This window comes from Zosterops lateralis (assembly GCF_965231275.1).
Source record: "Zosterops lateralis genome assembly, chromosome: 1".
In the NCBI taxonomy this organism is placed as follows: Eukaryota; Metazoa; Chordata; class Aves; order Passeriformes; family Zosteropidae; genus Zosterops; species Zosterops lateralis.
In genome coordinates, this window is record NC_139762.1 from 51,127,789 (window position 1) to 51,143,949 (window position 16,161).

Sequence of the window (16,161 nt, forward strand, 5' to 3'; positions counted from 1 at the left end):
AGGAAAAGAAGGAAAAAATCAAAGCAGTATTAAAAAGCTGTCTCTTCTCATGCACATTTTCATGTGTCCTACTTCATATTGAAAGTTCATATATTTTTATTTTTTGGATTAATACACCTATTTTTTTTCCACTTCTCTAAGTTGAAAACTCAGAAAGTAGGAAAACTACCCCTACTACTTCTTTTCTAGGCATTTGAGAGAAGATTTTGAGGGAGGACTGTTAAACATTAAACTCTGTTAACAGATTTTACTTGAAGTCCTTAAATCAGGTTAAGTATAGAATCAAGAATTTGGCTGAAGCAATTTTTAATATTAAACACCTCCAAGTTAAAAAAAAAACCAACCTCACACTTACCCCCCACAAAATATTTAAAAGGTATTTTTAACCATGCTGTTTGTAAAAGGTCAGGTTTGTTCTAGCGTACTATGTGGGGTCAATCATCACTCCTTGAATTTTTAGTGATGCCTCAAATGTAGTGTTAGGGGTTATATGTGTGTCCCTATTATGAACCATTTTCCTGACTTTATGGAAATAGAAATCTTCACAGTCACAGACTTAATATTTTTTTTTTTTTTTACCACAAGTTACAAGATATTGGAAAAAATATATCCACTTAGCAATTCCATAACTACCAGAACAGACGTGCAGCTTAGAGAGAAAATTGGGGCTTTTAATTTTAAAAATGCCATCTTCTTCTCTCTGTTGCCAATAATGCTAATTATTTGGAACATGAAAATCTCCATGTTGGAACAAAATTCACTAATTTCTTCAGTCTTTTACAACCATCTTGATTGGGAGGGATCAAGAGGAAAAAACCCTAATGTAAATGATGAAAAAACCTCCTCCAATGCATTGGTACTATTTGGACCAATTTCTTAAATTAAGATTTGTAAGGTATGTTCTGTTAGATCAAAAATATTTCGAAAGGTTACATTTTATTTTCCCTAAGAACTTTTCATTGAATCTCAAGCAGTTTTTAATGTCAGCTTCTGGTGAGTTCTGCTGAGAGATATACATACACAGAGATAATAGAAAACACAAAACCTGTGGGTTTACATTTTTCATGTGAAGGCTACCCAGTCCTGTCTTTTTATTCCAATATGAAATGAGTATAAATTAAAAAATCCTCTTAAATGATGGCTTAAGAGAAACATTGTCCTCTAAACACCCTTCTGCATGCAAATGCCTGGGACAGTGGGAAAGGAAGTGGGGATTATAGAAGAAAAATACTGTTGGATGTTGCTGTAAAAAAGCCTGAATTTTAGAATGAACAATGGAAATGCTAACAATGAACAAAGGCAGTGCTGCGAGAAAATGAAGTGAAAGCTCCATGGTCAATGAGCTGGGACAATACAGACTCTCAACACTAGACAGCAGACAACCCAATCAGTCAGGACAGCTGTTTGTGAATTGCTGTGTTACCAGCCCTTTAATTTCCTTCTGCAGGTGAGCTTTGCTGTCCATACTCCTAAGGAGATGAGGAAATGGAATTTTACCAATGGCTTACACTTGATAAAATGAGAGATGTACAATTTTTTTTTTTTTTTTTTTTTTTTTTTTTTTTTTTTTTTTTTTTTTTTTTGTCTTGAAAGACAATTTTCCTAGCAAAGGGACTGAAGAACTTGTGCTGTATTAGGAGACCCATCCTTGCAGCTCAAACTCCCCAGTCAGTCCTAGATGAAATACCAAAACAGGGAAACCATTCCTGCACTGTCTGCTGAGGATAGGTTGGATGATTCTCCCTTGCTTCCCTCTTTGTATGATCGTTTCACACCTTCTTTTTGCACATAAACAAGTAATTGTACAAAGCAGTGGCAAGGCAAGACACTTGATAATACTAATATCTGGTACTTGTAAACTACAGAATTTTATTCATTTAAAAAGGTGAACAGACATTTAGCATCATTTTTTCATTTTGTTTATCTGCAATTGAACTTCAGCAAGCTGGATCTCAGAATTAGTATTTTGAACATTTGCTCTGCCAGATTTCCAATTGATTTGCAGCACACTAGAGCACCCTCATCCATCAAAGACCTAAACTCATCTATCTTTTAATTCCGGGTAGTAGCATCTGTTTGACACTGAGTCTCACTATGACTCCAGACAAGAGTCATGCTGGCCTAAGTTATTACTTCCATGAAAATTTCATGAGCGGTGCTTACATTTCACCTGTTAAGAAAGATACACAAATACTTCCTTTTATAATTAATGTAGAAGATGAAGGTCTTTGGTGCTCCCAGAGGAACAGTGGAGTTCATGCTGCTCAAAGCCTGGCTGTATATAGCTAATCACTGACAATGGACCCGTAGGGAATACGTGAAAGAAACACCTCTCCCTCTCCCTCTCCCCTCACCCAAAAAAAGAAGAAAATCCATCCCAATGACCAAGGATACCTAACAAACCTGTAAATGTATAACAGCTACAAAAAAGGAGAAAAAAAGAGAAAGGCTTGGATTGAGGATAAGAAATGGGTTAGATTTAAACCTAAAAACCCCTTTAATAGCTGTAATGACCTGACTGTAATCTACAATAACCTCTTACACAGGAAGTAAATGCGTTTCTGCCTGAGCAAAGGTAAAAGAAAGCAGTCACATGAAGTGCTCAGGCATCTAAATGCTTCCTTCTCTACTCCATTTTCTCCCTAATTTATGCCATCTCTATGTTGTGGGTTAAGATTAGTAATTGTGTAAAAAAAAAAAAAAGAAAAAAAAAGTCTTGTGCATAGGATGGAAAAGACTCTCGTTTTAGTATTCGCACCTTCTCTTGACATTAGGTAGCAGCATTAATATTCAAATCACTGCTTATGAAACAGCTACAATACTGGTCTGTCAACGAATGCCAGAAGAATTTACAAGCTTGGCAGTCTGCCAACTGTCTGATACACTAGACAGAGTGTCAGAAATCCCACACTGAAATTATATAGTCTTAAAGTTAAGAGAAAGCTATGCATAATTGTGTGAAGGAGCTACATGAGACTGAGGCAGGCATTTTTATTCCAAATCAATAGAGAGATTTGCAGTAATTCAAGCACCGTAATTAAACCCTTTAAGGATGAAGCACTGATTGTGCCAAATTTCAGACAGATGCTCTTCCTAGTTAGCTGTTTGATGGGCAGGAGAAAAATAGAATATTGCATTCAAATGTTTACCACTTACCCTCTTGTCTGCAAGAAACACTTGGTGCTTAGAAACTGGGCTACAAGTTTCTTCTAGACTTAATCCCTCCTGACTGTCTGACAAAAAATGCTACCTTCCTTTGAAGGTAGTTTGAAAACAACTCAGGCAAGGCCATGGCCTTCTGAGACAATATTTATATTGGGAGCATGGGGGATGACTGCTGGTCACTCTCGATAGAATAAACAATCACAGAAATGCATCAGACTGGCAGTGGAAGAACCTGTTGACCCACTGGGCAGGTTTCAAGTGCATCTTCAGTCTCTTGTATAAAGAGTATAAATATTAAGCTACCTTACTGGCAGACAAACAGCTTCCCAATGTTTACATGCTATGTTAATTAAAAAAACCCAAACCAACGACCTCGAGTAATCAGTAACCCTGAAGAGAGAATCTGGCATCATTCTCTGATTGTGATACAGGTTTGCTACGCTTGAAAAAAGGAGGAGCGTCATTTTCTTCTAGCAAATGTTTTTATATCTATTTCTAATTTTGTTAACACTAGAAGATCAAATTTAGATGTCTAAGGCTGCATAATGAACACAAGTGGTGCAGCTCCTCTGTGCCTCCTGCCTGGACTTGCATGCCTTTGCAGGAAGCCTAGGGAAGTGACCCTGCTCCCCTGCCATCCCTTGAAAGAGAGAATAAGCACTATGTCCTGTGTCACCATTGACTTTAATGCCCATGCTCATGGACTCACTGATGTGTACAGGACTCTCTCAATGTCTGTGGCCAGGAGAACAGTGTTTTGTTCGTGTGTTTGTGACTTTGAGGGCTGCTCTGTCACCCATCAGCAAATAACGCCTTTGATTCTTCCTTCCCACTGTGTCACTTGTAACAAGCCCTTGACAAGGGCAAAAGCTATTTCCCATCTTCCTAGCCACACCAACACCAGCACACATCTTACTCAGCTTCTCCTCAGGTGCTACTGCTCTGCTCTCTGAGATGTGGTACCAGAGGCTGGGAGGGTGAGATGAGATGTAACCGATAGCATCTGAATCTGGAAGGTGACCTTCAGTAACAGGAGTGACACTTTCTCTTAGTGCAGAAACTGACTGCTCTCTTTCACTTGACAAAGAAATTAGCTGGCCAAATAGGTGAGCTTGGATGTATGGCCAGTGCTCAGTGCTGTTGCTCCCCTCTCCTGCCATCACTTGTTAAAGGAAGAGGGATAAATTCGTAACAAAGGGTGAACCCTGCAAGAAGTTGTTTTAATCTTGATGACAGTGGTACTTGGTTTTGCCAGGCATGCTCAATATAGGTTTCAAAGTAAGCTGTTGATTCATGAAAGGCAAGACCTTTCAACTATTACAAAAAAACAAAAAAGAGAGCATTTAGGGTTTAAAGATACACAGTCAGAAAAAAAAATCATGCCACTTGGAAGAACATTGCAGATGTATTTCATGCAGATGCATTTAATCCTGCTCCATTTAATTTGTAATATATTGAAGCTAATATAGGTTTAACTAAATCCCATGTTAAATACTCTAGATGCCATTCTGTTCATATTCAGAGCAAATCTTGCAGCTACAGAGTGCTATGACAGCTTAGAGCTGCTAAAGCAGTTTGCAACTATTGTGTGTACATTTCCTTTCTGAGATCTCCTGCTTTTACTAAATTCAAGATTGGGTGGTTTGGCAAGCTAGAGCACGTTTTACCTAAAACAGAGAGGTATATCCATGTAACAGATTTCTTTTATCTTTTTTTTATATAAATAAGAAAAATTTGGAGGTGAAATTTCATTATTAACTGGCAGAACCTTAGGTAAAAGCACCCACATAGTGAACATCACTAAAATATGCAACTTCTAATTTTAACTGCAAGGCATTTTAGGTTTGGAATTTTTTTACTACAAAAACAATAATGTTTGGGCTTTTGTTCACTTCTCTACAATGAGCAAGGTTTCAGTTATCATTCACCTATATCTTAACTAATTTGAACTGAGAGATATTAAAAACCCCTTGTGATTAGCTTTTTCTTTTACCTATGCAGCAGTAATAGATAATAAAATGCACACCAATACAGTTAAAGGCTATATAAATTAAAACCTTTGATTTGAATTGTATGCCAGACAGGTAATTCAATGGTTTGGACAATATGTAAAGGTAGAACATGTAATTTTTAAAATACTAAGTTCATTGATCAGGCTCTTTTTAGCCTCTTTTCTACACTCCTATTGATGTAACCAAGGCAAATTGGATTGTCTGACATGAACTGAGATAATACTGATGGGAGGAAAACACAGGAAGTGAACTACATTGATGATCTGCTTGGATGTCATTATTGACCTTTTTCTTTTAAATCACCAGAAAGTCACGTTCCAGAAAAGAATGACTTGTTGAATTCCTGTGCTTCATCATTACCAAGAAAGGATCACCATAGCAACAGGAAAAGACTATGCACTGTGAGAATGCTCACAAGCTGAACAAGATCATGGTTTAAGATAATGTCCCATGAGCATGGCAAAATGCCAGTCAGGGGTGGGGAGGGAGGGAAGTGGGACTTCTACAATGACAAGGGAATTTAAAAAGATCTAATATCATAAATGTGAAATATATGTGTATTCAAGGCTAACAGAAAGTGCAAGACAGTGAATCAACATACTGTACAGCTCATTTGTCTGGGGAGAAAATCAACAGGGCTTCTTATTGATAAATCCCTGAACTAGTTTTTAAAGGTCAGCTGCCAAATGACTGATTGCGTGTCATTGTCATGATTTTCCCTTTAGCCTCTCTGTTAGGGCACCCAAAATGTTTTGCAGCTAGCAGGAGATGTTCATGCAGTAACTACACAGAAGAATTTAAAGAAAACATTTCATGTAGGTCACCCATCAGGCAGAACCTGCTTAACTTCTAGTAATTATCTGCAAAGTCTGATCCAGCACTGCAGGCGAGAGGTGAAAGGATCATTACATTTGTCGTCTGGTGTATCTGTTCTATTTAGACACTTTGATCCCCTTCTACAACATTTTTCAATCCTCAAAGTTCAATCCCACAATATTTGAGAAACAAAGCTAAAAACCTATGCTTAACTCAAAATATTAATCAGGATGAGTTCAGAGTATGTCACTGGATGAAATTTAAACCATATACTTCCCATATTTTTTTCCTGACTTTTTTATTTTCATTATTATCCATCCTCAGTTCTCATGTTTTGTTAAGAACTAGTTAAAATTAAATAGGTAACATAACATTAAGAATTACAGATAAAAACATGTTTGAAATGAGAAATGCTGCATATAGTAATTGCTGCTTTCAAAGCCGTGTTATTTGCAACCATTTCTTTGTGGCAAAGTGTGAGTGGCTTTTGTTTCAACATCACTACAAGTGCTTCTGTGAATTTCAAAGCCGCTTTTTGTCTTTGTCCCTTCAGTGAGTTTAGTAAAGGAGTAAATTCACACTAAGAGAACTGAGACTATTCCAGTTCTGGAGCAAATAACTTATACCTCTGACTTCTCCATTTTCTCTCATATGATTTGTGTTAGAAAGTCTTAAGTAGGGTTTGGGAAATATAAAAAAATCCTCAGTGAAGACTGCCAATGTACTAATGCAAAGCGACACTAAACCCAAGCATTTTAATTTCGATGAAGCTCATTTTGGTGACTGACAGGCTATGACCTTGATGACTCAAGGTTGAACAGTCTACAGAATATATTTTTCCTGTGAGTGAACTACCTGTGTCAGATAACCACTAATACTTTCACAAAGACTCAGTTGTTTTTACTGATATTGGTAAATGAGTTGCTGAGATACCTCTTCTTTGTACCATGGAAATGCCACCCACAGTAGCAGTCAGACATGGCTCACCAACACCTGAATATCTTTTTACTCCTGAACCAGTGAAACATCACTCCTTTGCTGTGAAATTTATTTCTATCACAACTCACCTGACATTGTTGCTTTCTTTGGTGTACAGCAGTCCCTCACTAGAAGCCTTTGAAGCAATATCATCTTTTCCCTCTACTGCTGTGGATCACTGGAGAGGACAAGAGGAGGGGTTCCTAGCTCCCAGACTTACTAAAACTAATCATTACCAAAAATGAAGGTGAGTCTCTTGAGCTTTGTCTGCCCATGACTTGAAACAGTTAACTCTGACTATGGTGCTGAAATTTTTTTTTATTGGCAGAAGTTAACAGCTTGAGCAAAGTTACTAGCATGCTGCATGTTCCCTGACACCCTTCACGCTGTCTCTGTGTCTAAGTACTACAATTTATCCAGAAGAAAAAGTGTAAATTGTAGTCTGTCAGGTCAAGATGAGATTGAGGCAACACAAGGTCAAACATGATAGCATGTGCCAAGGACAAACAGGACCTCTCTCTTTGAACAGCAGGAGCTATTACAGTGCAAATATCCTGAATAAATCCCACCATGGTGGGATTTTCTTTTGCTAGCTTGCACTGAAATGAAGTGGAAAGAAAAGTAACCAACAAAAATTAACAACCAAAGCCCATTCGATGTACATGATTCACAGCAGCAGCACATCCTCAAGAAGTTTATGACACATTTTTAAGACATGAGCCGGTGAGGAATCCTTCAGAAAATGTGTTTGTACAGAAAGAGGAGTACAGACCTTCAGGTACAAACAGGTCTAATAATTTCAGAGAAGAAAGGGACTACTAATTTATGATGAAAAAATTCAGGTAGAATATTGTATGTTAAAAGTGGGGAAGAGACATACTGAAATGTTACAATGGCATGGCATGGCAGAAAGGAGACAATGACAGATTTTAAAGAATGATACTGCTTGTAATAAAGTTTGGGACCCTCAGTTCTACAAGGAGCTCTGTCTCTCCTTAGAAACAACTGCCCTACTTTCTGGTGAAGAAGAGATGAAAGGAGATGCTGCAAGGAATTCCTTGACATTTCAAGGAAAAAAACCCTAAACAACAACAAACCAACCAACTACCCGCCCACAAAAAAACGAACCTCAAAGATACAACCTTGACATGTACTTCTGAGAAAAACATATATACCTGCCTCCTCTCATATAAAAACTGCCATATGGATGCATCCCCAAACTCAAAGACTAATCATTATCAAAATCATTATGGACCAAGTTTTTCCTCTAGCATTTTAATTTTATACCACTTCAAACAACAAATTTGCTGGGACAGGTTGTAATTTACACTCTACAATTGAAATCAGAATGAGGACAAAATACAAGAGTGGCATCAACGTACACTTGATCCTATAAATCTAAAGGTAACCTGATACTCAAGAAGCAAAAGAGAGAAAAAATCCTCCAAAGTTAGCCACAATGGGGACCCTCAGTTACAAAGTGGGGTGAAATTCCTGGGATCTGCAAATTATTTTGGCTTCCAGCATTTTCAGCACAAGATGAATGCCAGCATGACTAATGGGATTTTCTATTAAACACAGCCTACGGAAGGTAGACATTTCAGAAAACAAATCAGCACTTTACATAAATGCATTTATGCCTAAAATTAGATTTACTTTTTAAATCTTTTTTTTGTATGAAGCTGACTGAAATATACCCACTTATTAGGAATACAGCATAAGAAATTCTACTGTATCTTATTTATATGCACTTGAAACTTTTTGCTGACTACAAAAAAAGTGCTACCACAGCAGTTAGGTCAAACCTCAACATTTAAATACCCTAAGATTTACAGAAAAGAAAAATAAAGGAGAATATTTTTTTAAAAAAGGGAAAAGCCTCCCCTCTGTAACTGCGTTTAAAAGTGGCAGCAAATCTCTGTCATCCCAGTTTTGCATTTCCTACCATGATTATAGTCCTGCAGTCACCTATCAATCACTTAACTCTCATTTTTGCTTTTCTTTACAGAGGAAGGCAGACTGGGTTTCTTCTCTGAGCTGCTGAGTTACTGTGACAGGAACCCACCTTACCTGAGTCTAAGTGCCAAGGGTCGGTGGCGGCCGACATTGGTGGGATGGTGAGTGGCGATGCTCCGCAGTTGGATTCCACCAGTTCTCCTTGGATGTGGACGTGAGAGGAGGCGTTGGTAGGTCTCAGAGCTGCTTTGAGTGGAGCAATCTGGTTGAACTGAACTCTCGATAGGCAGCCAGTGAATCCTGGGGTGTTGTATTTATATATATCTTGGTCAATCTTCCCAATTTCTATGGGAAATTGAAGATGGAAAAGAGTTAATCAAAACAATTCATTGCTTTGGAAAGCATGGTTGGTCTGAACACTTGATATCCAGAGCTAAGTTCCCAAGTCTGTCTCTGAAGGAGACTGAGATTGTGTCAGACCCTGACAGGTTTCTTTACATTTCATTATAGATTAAAGCTGGAAACCTTCAGGCCTTAACATGACTCGGTTTCACTGCTATGCTATCATTAAAATGAAAGGCTGGCATGAAGGAGTCAGTGAAGGAGTCATCAAAGAAGAAAAGGCCAGGGAAAAATATCTTTTCTGGGAAGAGTATTGGAAGAGAAGGCAGAAGGCAGCACTGTCTTGGCCGGGGTCTCTCCTCCCAGCTGAAGCCACTGCTGTGAGAGATGCCCCTTCCTTAGCCCTGGCCTATTGCCCTCTCAGTTCTCCTGGAGGGGCTGAGACCACTTGTGGTCATTCCTGTCCCTCTCCTGTCTCCTCATCAGGAGACCAAGTGTCTCTTCACCAGGAGACCAAGGGTGAAGGGACCTCCTGGGTCCCTTCTCCTGGGAGCCAAGCATCCCTTGGCGAGGGAGCCAAGCTTCCCTTCACCAGCAGGCAAGTGTCCCTGTGGCCTCAGGTAGAAAATTATCCAACTCCAGTCTCTTCCCTTGATTTCCCTGTAGTGCTGAGAGGTGGCAGGATCCAGCCCTGCTGAAGGCTGAGGGAGCTGAGACCTTGCTGCAAGTAACTGGCAGCTGCCATCCATGAGCTGAGCACAGGGCTCTGCTACCGCTCTTTGAAACAGCTGTTGTCTCTCAAAGTTGCCCCCCAGGTAGCTTTCTCCCTTCTAAAACACCAGCTGAGATGACCCCAAAATCATGCAAAATGCCCTTACTACCCAGGAAATAGGCATCTGCTCCCAGCTGTTTTGATTTCTGCCAGGACCTGTTGGAACAGCCTTAGTCACAACCAAATCAAAACTGTCCCTCTCTGTCAGCTGTCTGCATTAGAGGGGCATTAACATTTCAAAGCCTCACTGCAGTGTCTAATACAACATTTACACGACAGTGGGGAATTTGGCTTCCTTTCTTCTATGGTAGTGCAGAGTGAATGAAAAGGACACATGGAAGCATCATGTTTGTGCTGTATCAGGGACTATTGCTCCAGAGGCACCAGGACACTTCCAACCACCTTTCCCTGGGTAGTTAGGTTAATGCCTGCCCCTTGAAGTCAGTGGAAAAAGTCATACTGAGCTGAGCAAAGAAGTAGAGGGACAGAAGGGACAGAAAAAAGTGAGCAGCAGCACGTTACGCAAAGCACAATGTTGTTCAAAGGCAACCTTTTCAAATAGGAACAATGATAAGCATTGAAAAATTTGGTTTTTTGTAGAAAAAAACTACCTGTAAGTAACAAGATTGTGTCATAAAAAAGAAAGGAAGGAAAACAGAGGTGGGAAAGAAAAGCTTCTGAGAGGGATGAAGAGGAAGTGAGAAAGGGCTTTATTTTAAGAGTTTGGGGTTAAACTGGGAAGCAAAGTACATCTGGGTTTGAATTTTGCTACAAAAAAAGAAAAAAAAACCCCAATTAAATTAATTAGAAAGTGCATTACTGATCTTCTGGAAATGTCTGTGTTCGGCTCTAACCAAATCTGGAACAATTATATGAGGTCTGAGCTGTTTAGTGTCCCTAAAAACTAGCATGATATGTCAGTGCTATATTCCTAAGCGTACTGAGGCTCGGCATCAGGGATATGTACACAGAGTTTCAAGGCTACAAACCACACAAAAAATTTTATTTTGGGGGTTTACACTTTAGGCATGTAGTGTGAGAAACTGGTGGAATCAGGTCAAATTTAGAGCATGACTACAACAGCTTCTTGGTTTTTACACAGAACTAAGCCACCTTTTCTGTCTTTGCAATCATGTTAGAATGATAAACACGCGACATTTAAGTCCCCCTCATACCTAGCATAAGAGCACACAACAAAGATAACCTGAAAATTACTTGCATTAAATCATTATACAATCCACTATACAGGAATGGATTTTCTAGTCCCTGCATTTCCCTTTCTCACTTGAGAATGTCTTTTCTTTGCCAGGGCTTATCCAGCCTGTATTAATGTTATTGCCACATTCCACGGGCTGGCAGTGAGCAGTGACTGTCACCTCTATGAAGTGGACATATCCTCAAGACTCAGCTTAAATTAATACTATAATTGTATTAGTCACATCCAGCTCTCCTTCAAAAAAGTAGTTTGACCAAACCATTAGTAACATCTCCTTCAAAAATTTGATAGTAAGTAAAAAAGCCTCACGCATGCATGTACATTTTCCATAGTTAGTAGAAAAGCTTCACAAAAGCCAGTTCATGCATTTGCATGCTACCTGCAGACCATGTTGTTCAATATTCTTTCTAACCTCAATATTCATTCTCTCTTGCTTCAATAAAATATTCATGGCATATTCAGTGAAGAGCTACATTTTTGAATAATCCTTATAATCTAAGAAACAATTACAAGACTCTTCAAACGCTGTAACCACTGTTGCTAACAGCTTAGTGATTTCACTGACATTTTAGCTATTCTGTGGAACTTCATGCAGAAGCTAATAGCCTCCCACTCACAATCCTGACTGACAAGAACAAAGATCCATGAATATGACTGTGCTAATTTAGCAACTTCAGCGCCATGCTTCTCTAACTCCATAAATGAGTGATGGATATTAGATACTGGAAGAATTTAAAAAAAAACAAACAGCAACAAATCCCCTGAACTAATAAGGCACCTTGCTAAAGACCCACATTTTTTGTTTAAAACATTCCACAAGTGATGGCTGTGCAAATCACTCCATGCAGATTTACTGCCAGCTCACATCTCATCAGGACTAGAACAATATAGATCAGCTTCCATGACTGTGAATGTGTTCCTGTCCCTGCACGTCCCTTGGGGCTCAGCACACCGATACCCTCTGATGTTAGGCCATTACACTTTGTTTCCCTGTGCATTTGAGCCTAATAAACCAATTCCTAGGGAGTGCAATGATTGCAAAATGAAATATGTCTTTGTTCTCATGACAAAAATTCAATTTTCTCCCTGTAACAAAGAGGGGAGAAAATCAAAAGATGATTACAATGACTTAATTTAAAAAAAGGAAATGTACAATGCAACTGCTTTGCATTGTTCCAGTTGTCAGTGCATAAGCTGGTGCAAAGTCACATAAATATGACAGCATACAGTATTATCATTACCCAATAGCAACATTTATATTATTACTTTCAGATCTGATGCAGCAATCTTCTACTGGCAATTTACCCTCAGGTATTTCTGTAATGAAAGACTGCAAAAAAGTATCTTTAAAAAATAGGCCCTTTTTTTAAACTTCAACTGGTTTAAAACATTTTCCGCCTTGACCACACAACCTTCTGGCTTGAGATGAAGGCCACAATTACACAAGACCAGTCAGATGAACCCATTCTAGCACAGATGCATTGCAATGTACAAATCCTTAACACTACGCACTCACACAATAACTGCCCACCCACATTACTTGAACATTTATAACTAGCACACAGTATGCCAAGAATCTCACAGATGTTGCCCCATGTCTTGTGTGCTATCGTTCACTGAAGATATCTTTAGCATCAATTACTTGTTATTTGTGTTTCATTAATTCTTTAACAGTAAAAAGATATAGGAATTTAATCCTTAGTTACTCATTTTGATTTCAGGACTTATTTGTTATGGTTGTGGCAGAAACATGCCACATAGCGATGGAAAATAATACTATTTCTCTCTTGAAAATTATGTGCCACCACTAAAGAAGCTCTTTATCCACTAGGTGAAAAGATGTAAAGAACATCTATTTTCAAACATATTTCACAGAATCACAGAATATTCTGAGTTGGAAGAGATCCACAATGATCATGGAGTACAACTCTTAAGTGAATGGCCCATCAACCCACAACCTTGCCATTACCATTATTATTATTATTATTATTATTTAGTTGGTTAGAGCTCTAACCCAGCTCCAACCAACTAAACTTATCTCATCTATGACACAAGGCACCAATAATGAGTACCCAGCATGCTGAAATTGATTATTTTATGAATCTAGAAGAAAACAAACAAAAAAATTGAGGAAAAAACTGTGGCCAGACCAGTGCATAAGTGACAAATGGATAAGCAGCACACAGCAATTTCAGTCAGTCTAATTAGGTTATCTGTTTTTTAAGCATTTTTGCCGTTACTGCATTACCTGGACGTGCAGAGTTGTGGCTCCTGCCTACACACTATTACAAGAGAAAACAATAAACACTTTGATTCAGATTATTACTCAAGTTGACCCAGTCAGCATGCATCTGATGAGCTACTTGTAGAAGTAGACACTTTGCCAAACACACTTTTTATCTACTTTCTCTCCCTTTTCTACTTTCCATTGAAAGATTTATAGAGTAGCTCAAAGGGCCATAGAGCTTTTAATAGCACAAGAAGTTACTGCATTGCTGGGGAGGTCTGGCTCCACTTAGTTTTACCATCTATTTTTTATACATTCTTGTAACATCACTTAGGAAGACAAGAAAAAAAAAAAACAACAGCGTGATGTAGCAGAAAACAAAGATGATGTGTTTGGTCCCACAGCTCTGAGCAGGTTTTGCATAGATGAAGAATAGCTTTCTATTTTTGTAAAGATCCCTGTGTGAGGATCCTAGAATGTTTCACAGGCTCTGTAGCACAAAGCTGTGCAATCCAGCACAGGACTGTGCCAAACCAGTATTGCTGTGCCACACGTGGAAAGCTGGCCTTGGACTGTGTCACACATGGATCTTGAAAAGTGGCAGAGGAGAGAGACACAGCCACGAGGGAAGTAAACATACAGAACATGTTTTTATTAAATGTATGTGCTGAGCATCTTCACTCAATACCTTCTTGCTATGTAGCTGATCTGTGCGTTTTTTTTATTCTTGATGGGCTCTCAAATGTGTATCAATACAGAAAGTTATAATAAATTCTGAACCTTGATCAGTGTTCCTGACATAGAGAGATCAAGACATCTATTTATAGTAAATTATGCTCCATTAGGAAGGAAGTGTAACAGAACTTGAAGTACAGTTTGTGGGTATGTGCTACAATGTATGTAATAAATATCCTCTTATGAATTCCCTAGGAGTTTTCCTGGAACAAAGTAGAAATAAGGCATAACCAAGGGTACCTATTCTGGTTCAGCAAGGCTCTTGGTAAATACTACAGCCATCTAGCTCTTCTTTCTTTGTTGCTAGTGGGAAAGCTCTGCCCAAAGTAGCACATGGAGGGGTTAAGGAGAAATAAAGCTCTGTGTACTGGTGTGATTTTGGTCCTGACAGAAGATACCTTTTAAACAAAATAAGGTCTCAGAAGGACAACCAAAGCCTCTTTCAGTTCAATTTGCTAAGAAGACTACTTCTTACACAATTTACACAAGACATCATTTGAGTTTTGAAAATAGTGAAAAATCAATTTTGTCTGGATTTAGGACAATGACTCGTTTATATGTGCCCATTTATGCTCAGAAATACAAGAGCTTAATGATTTTGGAAAGCAAGGAGCCACATTAGCAGTGGGAAAAGTTCAGCTTTGCCATATGGTGATATTTCTGGCTGAACTACCAGGCTGCTCTGCTATTTTACTTAAGAATAAGCATCCCCTCAGTGGGTAGACAAAAGGTAATCCATTATCAATCTCTACAGCCCTTCTGCCAGCAGTACTAAATTGATCCTAAACTGTATAATATTTTAATAGCCTGCACAGGTGAATTCACCAATTCAATTAAATGAACCACTAATTGCTTTTGGGTCAACCTTAGCAATAGATTTTCTCCCAGAAATAAAGTACCATGTGCTTCCTTGTCCCCTGTACTCAGAAAGATACCTTGTTATGTCACCCACTGCTCAAAGAGCAGCTCAATCAGCATCTCAAACATCTCTCTGTTATGGAATCAGGCTCTACATAATAGAAAGCAGTTTGAACGCTGCTGAAAGGAAGCTATTGATTTCAGGAATTCACAGTCCACAGAGATTACTAAAGCAGTTTCACTTACTTGAAGCCTAGATGAGCCATTCAGTGCAACATCAAACCATAGCACATGCCAATACTTGAGAACTGGCATGTAAAAAACCCAAGAGAATAAATTAATTAGTTTGGATCTCAGTCATTGGGAAAATCTATCTGGCTAGACCAAAGCCACAGGGCTAAAACATCCATGTCAGGAGCAGTTATTACACATCCAAAAGAGGGATAACACCAGGGAATGGGAAAACGACATTCTGACACACTATGTGGGTCTTCTGGTGAATATCCTGCAGTGTGAAGAAGGATCATCCATTTGCTATCTGGCTGTTTATATCTCCTCTGTTCTAAGAATAGCAATTTCTATATATATAAAAAAAAAAACAAAAACAAAACAACAACAAAAAAAAAAAAACCAAAAAAAAAAAACAACCCAAAAAACCCACTTGCTTATAGCCATTAACTGTAGATAACGTGATTTTAGAGATACTAAATACTCCCAGTACAAAGCAAAGAAACTAAACTCTATACTGAATGAGCTGTACTTAATGTAAAACCTCAAGACATGTATGGGGACTGAACTGAGCTACTGTAAAAAATCTTCATGGCCCTCAAATTTCCCTGGTTTTTAATTTCAGTCTCTGAAGTAAATTTCAGTAAGTGGTACAAACTAAGTATAGAACAATAGGGACTCTGTTTTGTCCATTACTTGAAATGGAGCTAGTGCATGCTGCTTTCTGGACACACATCAGTGGAACAAGATGCCCACTTATGGAGAACATGCTCAAGGGATGCTAGGGGCACAAAAGGGTGAGCAGCCCCTGAACATCTGAGCTTCATAAGACCCAAGTGCAAATGGCTACCAAGTG

General features: G+C 38.7%; 1 protein-coding gene across 1 annotated transcript in view; it reads right to left on the reverse strand.

The window, feature by feature from the left end:
- Positions 1 to 16,161, reverse strand: part of CNTNAP2 (contactin associated protein 2) — a gene marked incomplete at its 5' end in the record, with an annotated part of 1,047,398 nt that overhangs the window by 11,758 nt on the left and 1,019,479 nt on the right. Inside the window, one exon of the mRNA XM_083867656.1 lies at positions 9,042 to 9,272. Within this exon, the coding sequence (XP_083723782.1) occupies positions 9,042 to 9,272 (231 nt within the window). The remainder of the gene's footprint in view (positions 1 to 9,041; positions 9,273 to 16,161) is intronic.